Genomic DNA, 16,628 nt, shown 5'->3' with positions numbered 1-16,628 from the left:
ATATATAATGTTTTGGTGGTTCTGAGTAATTTTCTAGCAAAAAAAATGATGATTTTTACATGTAGGAGAGAAGTGTCAGAATAGGCCTGGTATTGAGGTGGTTAAAAATCTCCATGGGCTTCCCTTTTAAAAATGTTTTTACAGGCTACCAGTTTTGTTAGAGAGAAGGTCTTGCACTCAAATTTTTGCTCTCGCTCGACTGTTCACAGCGATACCTCACGTGTGGTTTGAGCGCTGTTTATATATGTGGGCGCATTTGCTTCTTTCTTTCTTCCTTCTTCCTTCTTTCTTCCTTTTTTTTTTTTTTTTTTTTTTTTATTTATCCCTATTTTTTCTATTACAAGGAATGTAAGCATCCTCTTTACAGAGCGATCTGGGGGTCTAGAAGTCCCCATATCTCTCCTCTATGCTGGAAAGCCTGAGCTTAAAAAGGGGGAAAAAAATCGACCTCAGGCTTCCCAGCAAGGAAAAAGCAGCAGTGTTTACATTTGCTGGTGCCAGAAGTGATGTCATGACGTCTCTTCTAGTCTGTGGTCAGCTCTATGAATCTGCCGCCGGTGGCAGTTTACAATTCTCTGGCTTGCTGATCGCATGAGCAGGCCGGGAGAGGCACCATAGGGTGGTGGGGGCCGTCTGTAAAAGCAAGCAAGCAGCTAAATAGCCGCTATTATGGCTTTTACTTTATAGGGAATTGCCGGCTGGAAAAAAAAAAATCTGAATAATGCCTGCAGCTGAGGCATCATTCAGATATCGCCACTCAAAGTCCAGGACGTCATATGACATTCTTGGGTGGCACTTGCCCACTAGCGCGACCCTTGGTACAACGTACATTGCCTAGCATATGCACACTAGCGTGACCCTATACCATGACCGCTGTGAGCGGCCAGTGTATCCTGAACGCTATGACAATGTCAACAAAACAGTCATGATGGCTTCTGTTCATGATTGTATTGCTGTGATTGGCCAACAGCTATCACATGGTGCCTGGTCCAATCACAGCACCCTATATTGTGATTAGCTGTAGTCAATCACAGCATGTCAACAGTAAACAAGCTGTCTCACTCTTGATAATATAATATAATATATTTATTTATTTTCTCATCAGGGGTCGACTAGAAATGGCGCCCCGGTGCGCCTGGGCATTTGTCAGCCCCAGTAGCGGTGTAGCCTGAAAAGGGCAGCCGGGCGCAATGGGAGTCACTGCACTGGCTTCCTGAAACAGTGCTGTCACTGCCGGGAAGTTGTTGTCACTATGCCTTGTGTGTGCGCAAAGGGGCAGCGGGTTAAAGGAGGGCAGGGGCAGGACTGTGGAGAGCTGGTTAGGGAAGATTTCATTTTTTTAGTCTATTAGTCTATCTCTTGCTGAAACTAGATAGCTAAAAGTTTGTGCCCATAAGTCATCCCATTCTTCCCCCTGTATTTCCAGAACCTCTGCCTCCCATTTAGTTCTACAGTTGAGTACTGCCTTTGGAGTAATTTTGAAGAATTCTTTATATGTTACTGAGAGGATTTTAGGCAATTCCTCCTCGGAGAGCATAGATTCGAGTGTTGAAGGCAGGGATTCCACCCTTAATTCCTTAAATTGCTGCTGATATGCGTGTCTGAGTTGGAGGAACCGGAATAGATAGGAATTAGGTAAGTCATGTCTGGCCTTGAGTTGAGGAAAAGACAGAAGTTCACCATATGATGTAATATCTTTGAGTGTTTAAATACCCTTGACTGCCCAGATCATAGGATCAGGCATATTGTAAAATTGTGGTAGCAGGGGATTCATCCATAATGGAGAGGACGGGGAAATCCCTTGATAACTGGGAGATGCTAACTTTACCGCCAAGCCCCATGCTCTAATTGTGGCTATCATCGTCAGTGTGATTGGTAAATCTGTTTTGGTACCTGAACAAGGCTAAGCGTAAGCTTTCATATGACCCAAGATGAGCCGCCTCCAAAACTGTGGAGGCGTCCCCATCATCCGACAGTAGCCATCTGCGGGCAAACACCATTTGCCCTGCCAGATAGTACTTATGCCAATCCGGTAGAGCCAACCCTCCCTGTGCGCACGGTTCCTGGAGCACTTTAAGTCTTATTCGAGGGGGTTTAGGTGCCCATAGAAATGAACCTACCAAGCTGTTTATGCGCTTGAAATCTGCCTTTGGTATCCAAACCGGGACATGTCTAAGGAAATAGAGGATTACCGGTAGGATTTTCATTTTTAAAAGACGGAGGTAATTTAGCCCAGGTTTGTACTTTTTGTTTGAGGAGAGTTAACAGTGGGAGTAGATTCAATGAGTAGTAGTCCTGTACTTTCACCGTGATTTTGACCCCGAGATATTTGAATGTGTCCACCCATTGTAATTGAAGGTTCGGGTCAGCCCCTTCCTTAGCTTTGGCATCTATGGGTAGTATGGACGACTTGCTCCAGTTCACCCTGAGCCCTGAAAATAGGGCGAATTTGTTTAGAATATCTAAGACCGCCCTTAAAGATTTACCAGGGTCATTAAGAAACAGGAGCATGTCATCCGCATACAAGGCCAAAGTTTCGTGAATTGTACCCACTCTAATAGCCCCCACATCACCAGAGGACCTAAGGGCTATGGCCATGGGCTCCATTACTAAAGCAAAAAGAAATGGGGACAGTGGGCATCCCTGCCTAGTGCCTCTGCCCACTTTAAAGTAAGCAGATTCAGTAGATCCTAATCTTATGGCAACCTTAGGGTTCTTGTAGAGCATAGAAATCCACTTCCTGAATTGCGGACCGAATCCCATAACCTCTAATACTTTGAGCATATAATTCCAATCAACAGAGTCAAAAGCTTTTTCTATATCTATGGATACTACAATTCTGGTGTCCGAGTCTGTGGGCGGCAGTTGCAAGTGGGTAAAAAGAGTCTCCTCAAGTTTGTGTCCGTCGATTTTTCCCGGCATAAATCCAGTCTGGTCAATATTAACTATGGCTGGAATGACCGTGGCTAGTAGTTTGGTTAGGATCTTTAGGTCTGTGTTCAAAAGTGCTATTGGCCTATACGACGCACAGTCCGTCGGGTCCTTTCCTGGCTTCAACAACAAGATCATATATGCCTCCAACATGGAATTTGGTAGGGAGGAATTGTCGTGACAGTACTCTAGCAGCCAATTAAGTCTAACTGCCAACTGTTCAACGTTAGCCTTGTAGAAATCAATGGGGAACCCATCAGGCCCAGGGGCCTTATTAGGCGGGAAAGCAAATATTGCTGCCTGTATCTCTTTGATTGTTATTTTGGCATCTAATAAATTTCGATCACCATCTGATAACTTCGGGATGGGTAACCCTTCCAATAGTACATGCAATGCATCGGTGTCATATTCAGGGATCGGTGAGTATAAGGAGGAGAAGAAGTCAATAAACTCCTGCATAAAGGCGGCCGGGTCAGTGACCATAGTACCTTGCTTGTTCCTGATAACTGGAATGTGAGCAATGGGTGACTGGTCCGCCACTAGCATAGCCAGGAGCCTACCATTCTTGTCCCCCTCTGCAAACACCACGTGTGCAGCTCTTCTCATTTCAGAACTGGTTAGACTTTTCACATGAAGGGACAATCGCCTTCTTGCCTCCAGCAGTGATTCATATGAGGCCCCAGTAGGGGAACCCGCATGAGCCTCTGCGCATTCCCTCTCACTCTGTTTTAAAGTGTCCAACTCCTCATTTTCATTAACCCTTGCCGTTTTTATAGCTGATATACATTCACCTCTAGTTACTGCCTTAAAGGCATCCCATACTGTTGGTGGATCGGCAGAATCTACGTTAATTGACCAGTACGACTTTATGGATCCCTCTAAATGGACTGCCACCTGTTCATTTAGCAACCAATCACTTGAGAGGCGCCATCCACCCCCCCTTGCCCCAGTCGGGAAAGACAGGGCAAGAGAAAGCGGATTATGGTCGGAAAGGCCTCCTGCCAGATATTCAACACTCTCCACATATTGCAAGATATTATTACCAAAGGCTAGATCTATTCTCGCTGCCGACCTATGTTTTAAAGACAGGTGAGAGTAGCATCTGTCTGTTGGGTGTTTCCATCTCCACAGCTCGACCAAACTTGCCGTGGAGGCCCAACCACACAGGTCTGCCGAACTCAGTCTACTCTGGTTGGAAGAGTCCAACGCCACGTCTAACACCGCATTGAAGTCTCCCATCAAGAGCAGGGGGAGGTGCAGAAACTGAGCCAATTGGGTCAGCATATCATATAGTAACTGGGCCTGAAATGGAGGAGAAATGTAAACATTCACCATTAATATCCTACTATAATACACATCCATTACCACCGCCACATAACGTCCACCAGGATCTGTTATAACCTGGTGTACATTACATGGAATTGCCTTACTGACTAGCACCGACACTCCTCTGGCAAATGTGGAATAAGTAGAGTGGAATGCTTTTTGTGTCCACGGTTTGCGTAGAGACAGCACTCTGCTTCCGTCCAAGTGTGTCTCCTGCAAAAATACTATGTGCGGTTTTGATTGCTTTAAGTATTGGAACACCGGTGCCCTCTTAAACTTATGATTCAGGCCTCTGACGTTCCAAGACACAATGTGCAATTTATCCACCCCAGTCTTTGCATTGAGAAAAATACTTGTTACCACATTTAAAAGAAAACTCCTCCCTCCTTTCTAGTGATGACCATACAATAATATAACCTATATTGACTTTACGAATATGAGCTGTGACAAGTAAGCTATACCCTCCCCCCATCCCCGCTATTATACCAGAGAACATCCCCAACAAAACACAAAAAAGTCTGGCATGTAGCTTCGTCCCAAAAAACAAAAAATTGCAGCGGGTGTCTGCCGCAACCGTCGAAAGTCTGGCAGCTCTCCTACTGTGCACTCCCAACTTCGCTGTGCTCCGAACATCATAATCTATGGAGCATTGAAACACTTGAGAAATTTTTGGACTCATAAAAAAAAAAACCCTTGCTATGAATGCAACTGACTAAAGGGTGTTCGGGTAAGTAGAACTATAATGTCCTCTTCCTGAACTCCACTCTGAGAGGAGCAATGAGTACATTTGTGTAAAGTAAAAATTCAAAAATAAGCGAAAAAAGGAAAAAAGAAATAGAAAAAAAAATAGAGCACCAAATGAACGAAACGTCCAGGAAAATTGTTAAAACTTCTGCCATAAGCGTTTCTGGGCAATGAGTATGGAAGCCTCCGGATTTGAAAACCCCTTCAGATAGAGACAAAACTCCTCAGGAGTGTGATGATGACTCCAGGAGTGTGTATCGTTCCTCCATTTCCGCGATGATTCAGGGTAAACCAGCACGTCTGCGTATCCAGCAAATGTCCGATTGACTTATGACTTTCGTAAGTAGAGGAGACGAGTGCTAGGAACATTCATTCTTGCCTTTAAACAGTGATGCCCTTGAAGAGGTTAAACTGCAACATTCTACCTGGGCAAAAAATCTCCACACAAACTGTTGTTAGGAAAGTTCCTTATCCATCCGTTCACATGCCTTTTGCGGGATTGTCAAAGAATCTCACATTGCCTTTATATTGTACCCGGAGCCTGCTTGGATATAACATGCTGTACTGCACCTCTTTCTCACGCAGCCTTCTGCGTACATCATTAAAGGAGCGGCGCTGTTGCTGCGTGGCTGCTGAAAAATCTGGGAACAGCATTATCTTGGCATTTTCGAATTTCAACTCTTTAGATTTCCTGGATTGCGTCAAAATCACGTCCCTGTCCCTGTAGTTTAAGAACCGAACCAAAAAGGGTCTAGGGAAGGCTCCTGGTGGTCTTTTACCAGTGGGGACCCTGTGCGCTCTCTCCACTATGTATGTGGTGGGTAAATCTTCCAGTGAGAGAAGATTAGTGAAAAACGCCTCAGCAAATAGCGCTGGCCTATCCCCTTCTGCTCCCTCTGGCAGGCCAACCACCCTGATGTTGCGGTCCTCAGCATCGTCTGCTCTGCGTTGAAGGGAGTTTACCAGGTCACGGAGTTCGGCAAGTTGGGTACTCTGGGTATGGGAAGTGTCTTCAACACCGGAAACCCTGTCCTCCACCGTGGTAAGCCGACCTCTAATTTTATCAAGATCATGTCTGATCAGTGTGCATTCTGATGACAAAAGATCAATTCTCCCCATTAGCTCCGACTTACTGGCACTGATGGCCTCCAGGATTGGCCTGGTGATTGCCTCCGTGTCCACCGCTAATAGCTTCATCAGCCGTTTCTGTGTCAGCCAGCAGCTCCTCTGTATCCTCTGCCTGCGCCATCCTAGTCGCTGTGTGTTTGGCGCGCTGTTCAGGCTTCTGGGAAGACAAGATGGCGGGGTGGAGCTTCTTTCCGTCTCCTTAGTGCAGTGGGTCTGACGCTGATCCGTGTGACCCCCCTCTAGCTTTTTAGAAGCCGCGGAAGGCATCACTGCGATCCTCCTACCTTCCCCCAGGTGCCGGTACTGTTGTGATCCGGATTAGAGTGCTCCAATACCGCAGATTATGCTCAGGATAGACGTAGCTCTGAAGAGTTGCTAACTGCCTCGATCACATCTGGCCACGCCCCCCCCCCCCCCCCCGCTGTAACCAAATCCTTAAAGTGATATCCTGTTTTAATGTCCACCACTCTGGATGAAGGAGCACTGAGGCACCTTTGGGCAGTAGCATTGTCAGTCTGGGGGGGAAGAAGTGTTAGATATACTAGCAGATTTAAATACACTGGGAAGTTGAAACCAGACTCTAGCTAATACTTTATAAGCAGTTACAGCAGACAGTTTTTTTTTCCTTTTTGGGAAGTTTTTACTTACTAAATAAAATTATCATAGTAAACACCCTGCTGTTGTTAAATGGTTACCTCATCTCTGTAAGTGATGCATTCTACTGCAGAGCTTGTTCTTTTGAAAAACAGTTACTGGCTTGATCACCATATCTCGATTCAGCAATATTGCCAAAAGCAGCTGCTCTCCCAGCTCTCTCCCATTGGCTTGCGCTTCTGTCAATCACAGTGAGGAGGGAGCAGGACTCGGGAGCAAGCACACAATTGCAGGAGCACTGGCGAGGGACCTGAGAAGAGGCGGATTGGAGCTGTTGTGTGAAACCATTGCACAGAGCAGGTAAGTATAATATGTTTTTGTTATAAAAAAATAAAAATAATTCAATTCGTATCACTTTTAATCATGCTGATCGTGTGAAACTGACCTTCGCGTATATAAGGCACCAGCCGCTAGAAGGTTGATGTATAGTTATAAAACACCACTGAATATGGAGGAATGCAGATTGCTAATGATCTTCTATTTGATTTCAGCGTGTGCTTCTCCTTGTTGCACCTGATGTGGATGCACTGTGTGCATGTAAAATACTTCAGGTAAGGCTGTTTTTCTTAACTCATGAACATTTTTAAACTTTTATTTAATCCCCCAGAGGATCAAGTGCATATAACATTTTGATCCTGTTAAGATAAGTGGCTATAAAGCGCCTCTTTATTTATGTTAATACTGGCTGTAGGTCCACCTCAGTTTGAAGCCCAGTTTATGTGCAGTCCTCTGGGGAGAGGTACAGCCAGCACTAAGCTCCCACCCCCTCTATAGCATGACTGCTCATTCATAAGAGTAAAACAATCGGCACTGTCAGGTCTGTGTGATAAGCCTTGTACACGCGCTTAGTGGATGCCCGCTAACAGGTGGATTGGATGGATCTGAAATGACAGGTGCTCTTTATATGTAAGGACTTATTCTTGCTGGTAGTTAGAATCTTTGCAAACAAAATGAAGGTTTCCTATTTAGAATAGGCTGTTGGGTTAGTAAAATAGCGATATCCGAACCGATTCATTCATACAGTTTGTAGTGTACATAGGTTTGCAAAACAATGGGATAAAGGGATATTCCTGAACTTTGTTTTATCTCATGGCTACCGTGAATGCATCAATGCAGTGCATGTTATCTCTGCTTGGATTCATTGAATGAGTTTACAAAAAAATTTAATATTGCAGAATATACAGCCTCATGCTACATAACTAAGATCCATTTCATGCTGAATAAACTAAATTATTAATGTATCAAATAGAAAACTATCTTTTTAGATTTTTTTTTTTTTTTTTTTTTTTTTTGTGCTTTGTTGCTCTTGCCCACACCTCTGTTGGGCTGTTTTGGCCGTTCCAGCAGTCTCTTAATTCATGGGTCTCTCAGGGAACAGAATGAATAGATTATTTTGCTTCAAGTTGCAGAGGTTATAGTCACATTAAAAAGGGTTTTGGGAGTAATTTTTGATTACACACACTTCTAATAGTTAAGAAGGGGACTGGGCAATGACAGTCAAAGCCTAATTTAACCTTGGTTGAATCCAAAATGCACAAGGAGCCTAAGTGAAACATGAGCAACAGCATCCAGTGAAGATCACTTCTATTCTTTTAATAGGCAGAAGCAACTGACTACTTTAGGTGAGGATAGGCGGAGTAGGAATTGAACCATATTTCAAGTATTAATAATGTTGTATTTGGTAATGTAACAGTGTGCAGTTAATGTTTATGTATAACATGGTGACATGTACTGAACTCAAATTATATGGTTAGTGCTCCCCCTTTTTTTTTTTTTTTTTTTCTCCAATTGCATAGAAAGTATCATTTGGTGACATGGTTGTTCGCTGTGTTTTGATAAATCGTGTTCAGTGTGATGATTTAATCATTTAATTTGTTTCTTTACTAGTCTTTATTTCAGTGTGACCATGTCCAGTACACGCTGGTTCCGGTATCTGGTTGGCAGGAGCTTGAAATTATTTTCCTAGAGCACAAAGAGCAGGTAAAGCTAAACATTTTGAAAGGTCTTTGCTTCTTGCTGAGCTGCTGACATAACAGTTTTGCTTCAGAGCATCCGGCTTATCTATTTTTGGCAGTTTATAATTTACAAACTGGCAGTGCTGAGGATTTGTATGACACCTTGGCTCAAATAATTGTTAGATCTGCTTTTGCCAACAAAAGTTGGCAAAGCAATTTGATTACAAACCATACAGCACTCAAATGTTGTTATAACACTTTAACGTAAAGCTTTTCTTGTTCTCTAAAGCAAAATGAACTGTTTAATATAATTATAGTTTGTTTCTTTTGCAGTTTCGGTACTTTGTACTTATAAATTGTGGTGCAAATATTGATCTTCTGGAGACTCTGCAGCCACAGGAAGAGGCTGTATTCTTTATATGTGACACCCACCGACCAATAGATGTAGTGAATGTGTACAATGACACCCAGGTATGTGTGCAGTACTGAGGCTTACAATAGGCTTGATACTCTTATGATATCAATAATATAACTATCTATGTAGATAAAGTTGCTTATCAAACAAGATGACGACCTGGAAATCCCAACATATGATGACATTTTTCGTGACGATGAAGAGGATGAAGATGGAGAGGATTCTGGTAATGACAGTGATGGCTCTGAACCTTCAGGGAAGAGGAGACGATTTGATGAGGTATATTGCCTGTAAAGTACAGTCTTTGAGAATAGAGAACAAAAATAGCAGTGGTGCTATTAAGTTAGCAATATAAGAGCCAAGTCCTCCTGTTTGCATAACTGAGGCTTTGTTTTGTCTAATGGCTGCTTTCTCCACTTGACTGAATTATGTACTGTAGCTCTACCTACCAGGGTATTTATTTTTCCTCCTTGTGTTAGGGAGCTGTAGAAAGACGAATTGAGAGGCGACGGGCGAGGAGAGAGTGGGAAGCGCGCAGGTAAACTTCCTTTATACTTTCATAGTGTCCTACCAATTGAAAGTACCCTCTTAGCTTGAAGTATATTACTCTACCCTCTTTACTGTATGTCACAGCATAGTTGATTTCTTGTTTTGTTTATTACAGAAGGGAGATCCTCTTTGACTATGAACAGTATGAATACCATGGAACATCGGTAAAGTGGTTTGTGGGATGTTTGCATAGTTAACTTTTTACAGCATATTAGAGACTTGCATAGATCTCATTTGACCTAACATTACTCTTTTAGCTGAGACACCCATAGGAAATATTGTTAAATAAATTCAAATCCAGCAATAGTTTGCAGAGATCAGGGAAGGATGCTTTGAAATTATCAGGACCAAAATACCAATATACTAGATAAATCTCTTGAAAGGACTAGTGAGAATGTTTTGCAATACATTCAATACAGTACAATTTCACCCCCTTCCTGCCCAAGCTATTTTTCAGCTTTCAGCGCTGTCACGCTTTCAATGACAATTGCGTGGTCATGCTACACTGTACCCAAATGAAATTTTTATTATTTTTTCCCCACAAATAGAGCTTTCTTTTGGTGGTATTTGATCACCTCTGCGGTTTTTATTTTTTGCGCTATAAACAAAAGAAGAGTGACAAGTTTGAAAAAAAAACGCATTATTTTTTACTTTTTGCTATAATAAATATCCAATTATTTATTTTTTTTAAACAAATTTTTTCCTCAATTTAGGCTGGTACGTATTCTTCTACATATCTTTGGTAAAAAAAATCGCAATAAGCGTATATTGGTTTGCGCAAAAATTGTAGCGTCTACAAAATAGGGGATAGCTTTATAGCATTTTTATTATATATTTTTTTTTTTTTTTTTCATGACTGCGATATTGCGGCGGACACTTCGGACACTTTTGACACTATTTTGGGACCATTCACATTTATATTGCGATCCGTGCTATAAAAATGCACTGATTACTGTATAAATGTGACTGACAGGGAAGGGGTTAACACTAGGGGGTGATTGAGGGGTTAATTATGTTGCTAGGGAGTGTTTCTAACTGAAGGGGGAGGGGACTCACAATTGGAGGAGACCGATCGGTGTTGTTTGATACTGAGAACACACATCGGTCTCAGCGAATGTGCAAGTCATTACATTGTCTTGTTTACTTAGTGCCTCTGTTTTTTTTTTTTTTTTTGTGCTCAGCACTATGGCTCCCAAAAAACGACACCCCAAAGGTACCTAAAATTCCACCCCCAGGCGCCGGGAATTCCAGTTGTGTCTCCACACTGTCATCCTCGCCTGAGATACCAGATATGGCAAGCCAGGGTGAGTCATTGGGACCAATTGGTGGTGCAACCGCTTCTCACACTTCAGCCCCTGTATACATGACTGAAGTTGCATTTTCCTTCACCCTGCAGGGCCTAGAAGGAAGATTAGCGACTTTAATTGCATCCGCTATCCAAAAGGATAGGAAGTGTGTTAGATCCCCCTCCTCCACCTCAGACCCTTTACCAAGGGAACAGTGGATAGAGGATGAGGAGTTACCCTCTGGGGATCAGGAAGAAGGGCACAAAGATTACTCCTCTGTGGAGGAAACAACTGTAGATGAGCCTTTTTCAGCCTCATAATCCGAGAAATTAATGATACAATCTCTTACAGCGATGGTTCATGCCTCTTTCAAGCTACCTCTAGCAGAGTCAGCTGATAGTTCTGTTTCTTCTTTTAGGTTCCTTAAAACCTTCACAGCCTTTTCATGCGTTTCCTGTACACGCATTATTAGAAAGGCTCATTTATACTGAATGAGATCACCCAGATAAGCATTTTCTCCCTCCAAAGAGATTCACAGCACTCTATCCCATGGAGGAGAAATTCACCAAAACATGGCAGGTACCAGCAGTTGAGGCTGCGGTTTCCAGTGTGAGTAATAGCCTAACTTGTCCAGTGGACAATGCACAAATGTTTAAAGATCCAACTGATAAAAGATTGGAATTTTTGTTAAAATCCTTTTTTCTTTGGCAGGTGCGGTTACTCAGCCTGCAGTTGCGGCAATAGGCATCTGTCAGTCCCTAAGGGATCAATTTAGACAGGCCCTTAAAGAGGTCCCTGCACAACAGGCCCGCAATTTGGCTAAACTACCTAAGGAGCTATGTTTTACCATAGACGCCATGAAAGATTCTATTCACCAGGCGTCCCGCCTTGTGCTTGTGCTAGTACACATGCGTAGGACCCTATGGTTAAAAAATTGCTCAGCCGAAGCACCTTGCAAAAGGCTTCTGACTAGTTTCACTTTTCATGGGGATCGAATATTTGGGGAGGATTTGGACAAATACATCCAAATGATTTCTAGTGGGAAGAGTACTCTTCTGCCAGTCAAAAGAAAGTATAAACGTCCTTCATTTAAACTCGCTTTCCCCTGCACCAGGGGCATCCGCCTCTAGGCAGTGGCAACTGCCTCCACCGTCAGACCCTAGAGGAAAGCCTCAGGCCCAGGCACAGAAAAAGACCTGGGGCCGGAAATCTGCAAAGCAGAATACTAAAGCCTCATTATGAAGAGGTGCCCCGCCCCCTCGCCAGAGTGGGGGGAAGACTCCTGCAATACTCAGAAGTCTGGCAGGAGGAAATTCAGAACAGATGGCCATCTCCATGGTGTCTCTAGGATACAAACTAGAATTTTGGGAGTTTCCACTGTCTTGTTTTCTGAGATCAAACGTTCCCAAAGATCCAGGGAAAAGAAAATCTCTCTTTCAGGCATTAGACAGATTACTAGCTCAGGGGGTGATCATACAGATCCCCACAAAAGAGCAAGGTTTGGGGTTTTATTCAAACCACTTTACTAGGGGTGCTCATCTTCACTGGCCTCACGATTCGATTACGATTATCCGGTCCACGATTCGATTCCATGATGCATCACGATTACTGCACACGGTTTTCATCCAAAAAAATTCAAGTAGTCAGAAGAACTCCATTTTTTTTTTTTTATCTGTTTTTAAAAAAAAAAAAAACAGTCCCTGCATGTAGCAAAGTGTAAACACAGCAGACAACTTAAAGAGCAGCTCCAGACTGTAGACATGATACAGGAGATGGTCAGAGACTGTGCGGACCTGCTAGACGTGGTAAGGGAGGTGCCAGACTGTCCTATCCAAGCTGACCAATACCCTGCCCCCTTACCACTAACCTGTCACCATATAATACTGTTTCATTACCATAGCGCTCCCCTGCCCAGTGTCACCATGGACCAATTCCCATCCTTCTCGACCAGCAGCCACACAGTCCTCTGCTCTTCTCCCCCCAACCTCTACACAGTGAGCATGCAGATAGGGAAATAAAACAAAAAATGGTGTGCAGTGTTTGCGGTGATAAATGTACAAAAGAGTCTTATTAAGTAGTCCTGAAATATAAATATATAAATCTGTGATCTGATTGAAGGAAATCTTTTGTGTATTCAAAGTAATTCCAGTGCTGAGTGTGCTCTGCGGTGTTCAAATCATTCACCAGAAATCAGGAATAATTTGAACACAGCAGAGCGAGGGGGGGGGGGTGACACTGGGGGCAGGGGAGCGCTATGGTAATGAAATAGTATTATATGGTGACAGGGTAGTGGTGAGGGGGGCGGGGTATTGGTCAGCTTGGATAGGACAGTCTGGCACCTCCCTTACCACGTCCAGTCCCCTCGGTGTCCTCCCTGTGGCCCCATCGCCTGGCTCTACTGCTCTCCTCTGGCTCTGCCTCATCCGTCACACCTGGCTGGATATGCCGCGGCCGCCCCAAACCCTTCCAGGACCAAGAGCACTGATGGCTCCACTTTCCTCCTCGGAGCTCCAAGCTCCACAAGCCAGCTGCCTCCACTCTTATCAGCAGCAACTCCAGCCACCAGCGATCCATGTCCCCGCCAACGTGCACGTAGCAGGGGATGACGTCAGTGGGAGACAGGAGGTGGGAAAAGTCAGTGCGGCCTACTGCCATGGCTCTTCGGTGGCTTTCGGCTCTGCTCGGTCTCGGAGTCGGGGCAAAACGCAGCACGAGGATGACGTCATCCAAACATTGATTATTCCATTTGTAGCATTGATGCCGCATTGTGTGTGGTCGAATCGCGATGCTACGAATATTTTCAACAGCCCTACTCTTTACGGTACCAAAACCGAATGGAGATGTCAGACCCATTCTAGATCTAAAGAATCTAAATCAGTTCCTGAAGATGCGCTCCTTTCGCATGGAGTCGATCAGGTCAGTAATTTCTATCCTACCAGGAGGAGAACTTCTGGCGTCTGTCGACTTCAAGGATGCATATCTGCATGTACCTATATTTCCCGCTCACCAAAGGTTTCTGCGGTTCGAAGTAGAACAGCCGCACTTTCAGTTTGTAGCCCTGCCCTTCGGGCTAGCCACAGCACCCCGGGTGTTTAACAAAAGTACTAGCCCCACCTCTAGCCAGGTTAAGGGCACAGGGCATAACAGTCTTGGCGTACCTAGACGATCTATTGCTAATAGACCAATCGGTGGCTCGTTTGGAGCAAAGTGTATGCATTACAACCAATTACCTGAAAAGTCTGGGTTGGATTCTCAACCTAGAGAAGTCTTCCTTAAAACCGCTAAGAAAGCTAGAGTATTTGGGTCTGATCATAGATACAGCCCAGAAAAAGGTGTTCTTGCCTCAGGCAAAAATCAACTCCATAAGGCCCCTTTCACACTGAGGCAGTTTGCAGGCGGTATTGCGCTAAAAATACCGCCTGCAAACCGCCCCTAAACAGCCTCCGCGGTGCGCTGGCAGGACGGTGAAAAAAGTCCTGCAAACCGGTTTTTTGGAGCGGTGAAGGAGCGGTGTATTCACCGCTCCTGCCCATTGAAATCAATGGGACAGCGCGGCTATAGCCGCGCTCTACGGGGGATTTTAACTCTTTTTCGGCCGCCAGCGGGGGTTAAAACCGCACCGCTAGCGGGCGAAAACCGCTGCAAGAACGACGGTACAGCAGCACTAAAAATAGCGCTGTTGTACCGCCGACGCCCCCTCCGCCCCAGTGTGAAAGGGGCCTTAGAGAGGTGATGCGGACGGTCAGGTCGAAAAGAGATCCCTCCATTCGCCTTTGCATGAGGTTGTTAGGAAAGATGGTGGCTTCATTCGAAGCAGTTCCCTTTGCCCAGTTCCATTCGAGACTGTTGCAAAATGGTATTCTATTTGCTTGTACAAAACGATCCAAGCTTTGGACTTGCCAATGCGGCTGTCCCCAAGGGTGTCCCAAAGCCTCAATTGGTGGTTATTAACCCAGAATCTGCTGAAAGGAAAATCCCTCAGACCAGTTATCTGGAAAGTGGTAACGACAGACGCTAGCCTTTCAGGCTGGGGAGCAGTACTAGAGATGACCACTGTCCAGGGACAGTGGTCAAGAACCGAAAGAGCCTTACCCATCAATATCCTAGAGATTCGGGCAGTGCATCTGGCTCTGAAGGCCTGGACTTCCAGGTTACGGGATTGTCCTGTCAGGATCCAATCCGACAATGCCACAGCGGTGGCCTATATCAATCATCAAGGGGGCACCAAGAGTCTTGCAGCGCAGAGGTGAACCATATTCTAACTTGGGCAGAAAGGAATGTTCCGTGCCTGTCGGCAGTCTTCATTCCGGGAGTAGAAAATTGGCAGGCGGACTACCTGAGTCGCCAGCAGTTATTCCTGGGGGGTATGGTCTCTTCACCCCCGACATTTTTCAGGCTGTTTGCCAAAAATGGGGGACTCCGGACGTAGGTCTTCTAGCGTCCAGATTCAACATGAAGTTAGTCAACTTTGTGTCCAGGACAAGGGATCCACTCGCATGCGGAACAGATGCGTTGGTGACCCCGTGGGTCAGTTCTCACTGATCTATGCATTTCCCCCTATTCAGTTGCTGCCTCGACTTCTTTGCAGGATCAAGCTGGAAAGAAAGCCGGTAACTCTGGTAGCACCAGCATGGTATGGTCATGGTATGCAGAAATCGTAAAGATGGCGGTGGGGGATCCATGGTCCCTTCCAATACGGCCAGACCTACTCTCACAGGGGCCGATATTCCATCCTACCTTACGAACGCTAAATTTAACGGGCTTGGCTATTGATACCCACATTCTAAAGAAATGTGGGCTTTCCGAGTCTTCTCTCTACTTTAATGCAAGTTAGCCAGCTTCCCGAACTATATAATATAGAGTCTGGAGGGCTTATGTTTCCTGGTGTGAATCCAAGGGTTGGCACACTCGGAGATATATCATAGGCAGAATTCTTGCCTTTCTACAATTAGGGGTAGAGATGAAGTTGGCCTTGAGTACTATTAAAGGCCAGGTCTCAGCTTTATCGGTCTTATTTTAAAGACTGTTTGCTACACATTCTTTAGTCCGGGGTTTTATGCAAGGGGTGATATGCGGATTAATCCGCCAGTTAGATCACCTGTGAACCCTTGGGACTTGACCTTAGTTTTGTCCGTGTTACAAAAACAGCCATTTGAACCGATACAGCATATTCCCTTAGTCCTTCTGACAAGGAAGCTGGTGTTCTTGGTTGCTATATCCTCAGCAAGGAGGGTTTCCCCCCTCACCTTCCAGGACAGCTACTTGAGAGATGATTGGCTCCGCCCTCTACAGGAAACACAAATCAGATACAATTTAAATGGCGCCCCCCCCCCCCTTTTCCTCTGACCCTCAGTTGTTTTGCGTTTCCAGGAGCACCAACATGTTTTTTTGTCTTAAGGTCTGGTAACTGTGGTTGGTGGACCCCCCCCCCCCCTTCTCTGGTTTCATCCAGGACTAGTTGTGGCCAAGTCCTGGATGATAGTCTGTACCAGAAGGGTTCCCTATTTCTAAGGGTTACTTGCCTATGTGAGTGGTGGCAACTCCCTTCCATTTTTCCCCAGCGCTGTTGTGTGGAACTGTGTCCTCCTAAATGCTTCATTTCGGTGTACCAAGATGGCGTCAGGAGGACTTCCGGTGACC

General features: G+C 44.8%; 1 protein-coding gene across 1 annotated transcript in view; it reads left to right on the top strand.

The window, feature by feature from the left end:
* Positions 1-16,628, top strand: part of CDC45 (cell division cycle 45) — a gene marked incomplete in the record, with an annotated part of 100,809 nt that overhangs the window by 4,279 nt on the left and 79,902 nt on the right. Inside the window, 6 exon segments of the mRNA XM_073628954.1 lie at positions 7,275-7,334; positions 8,671-8,763; positions 9,072-9,209; positions 9,283-9,432; positions 9,633-9,691; positions 9,818-9,866. Coding sequence (XP_073485055.1) covers positions 7,275-7,334; positions 8,671-8,763; positions 9,072-9,209; positions 9,283-9,432; positions 9,633-9,691; positions 9,818-9,866 — 549 coding nt within the window.

The sequence above is a fragment of the Aquarana catesbeiana genome, linkage group LG01 (genome assembly GCF_042186555.1).
Source record: "Aquarana catesbeiana isolate 2022-GZ linkage group LG01, ASM4218655v1, whole genome shotgun sequence".
In the NCBI taxonomy this organism is placed as follows: domain Eukaryota; kingdom Metazoa; phylum Chordata; class Amphibia; order Anura; family Ranidae; genus Aquarana; species Aquarana catesbeiana.
This window is presented reverse-complemented; position numbering and strand designations above follow the sequence as displayed.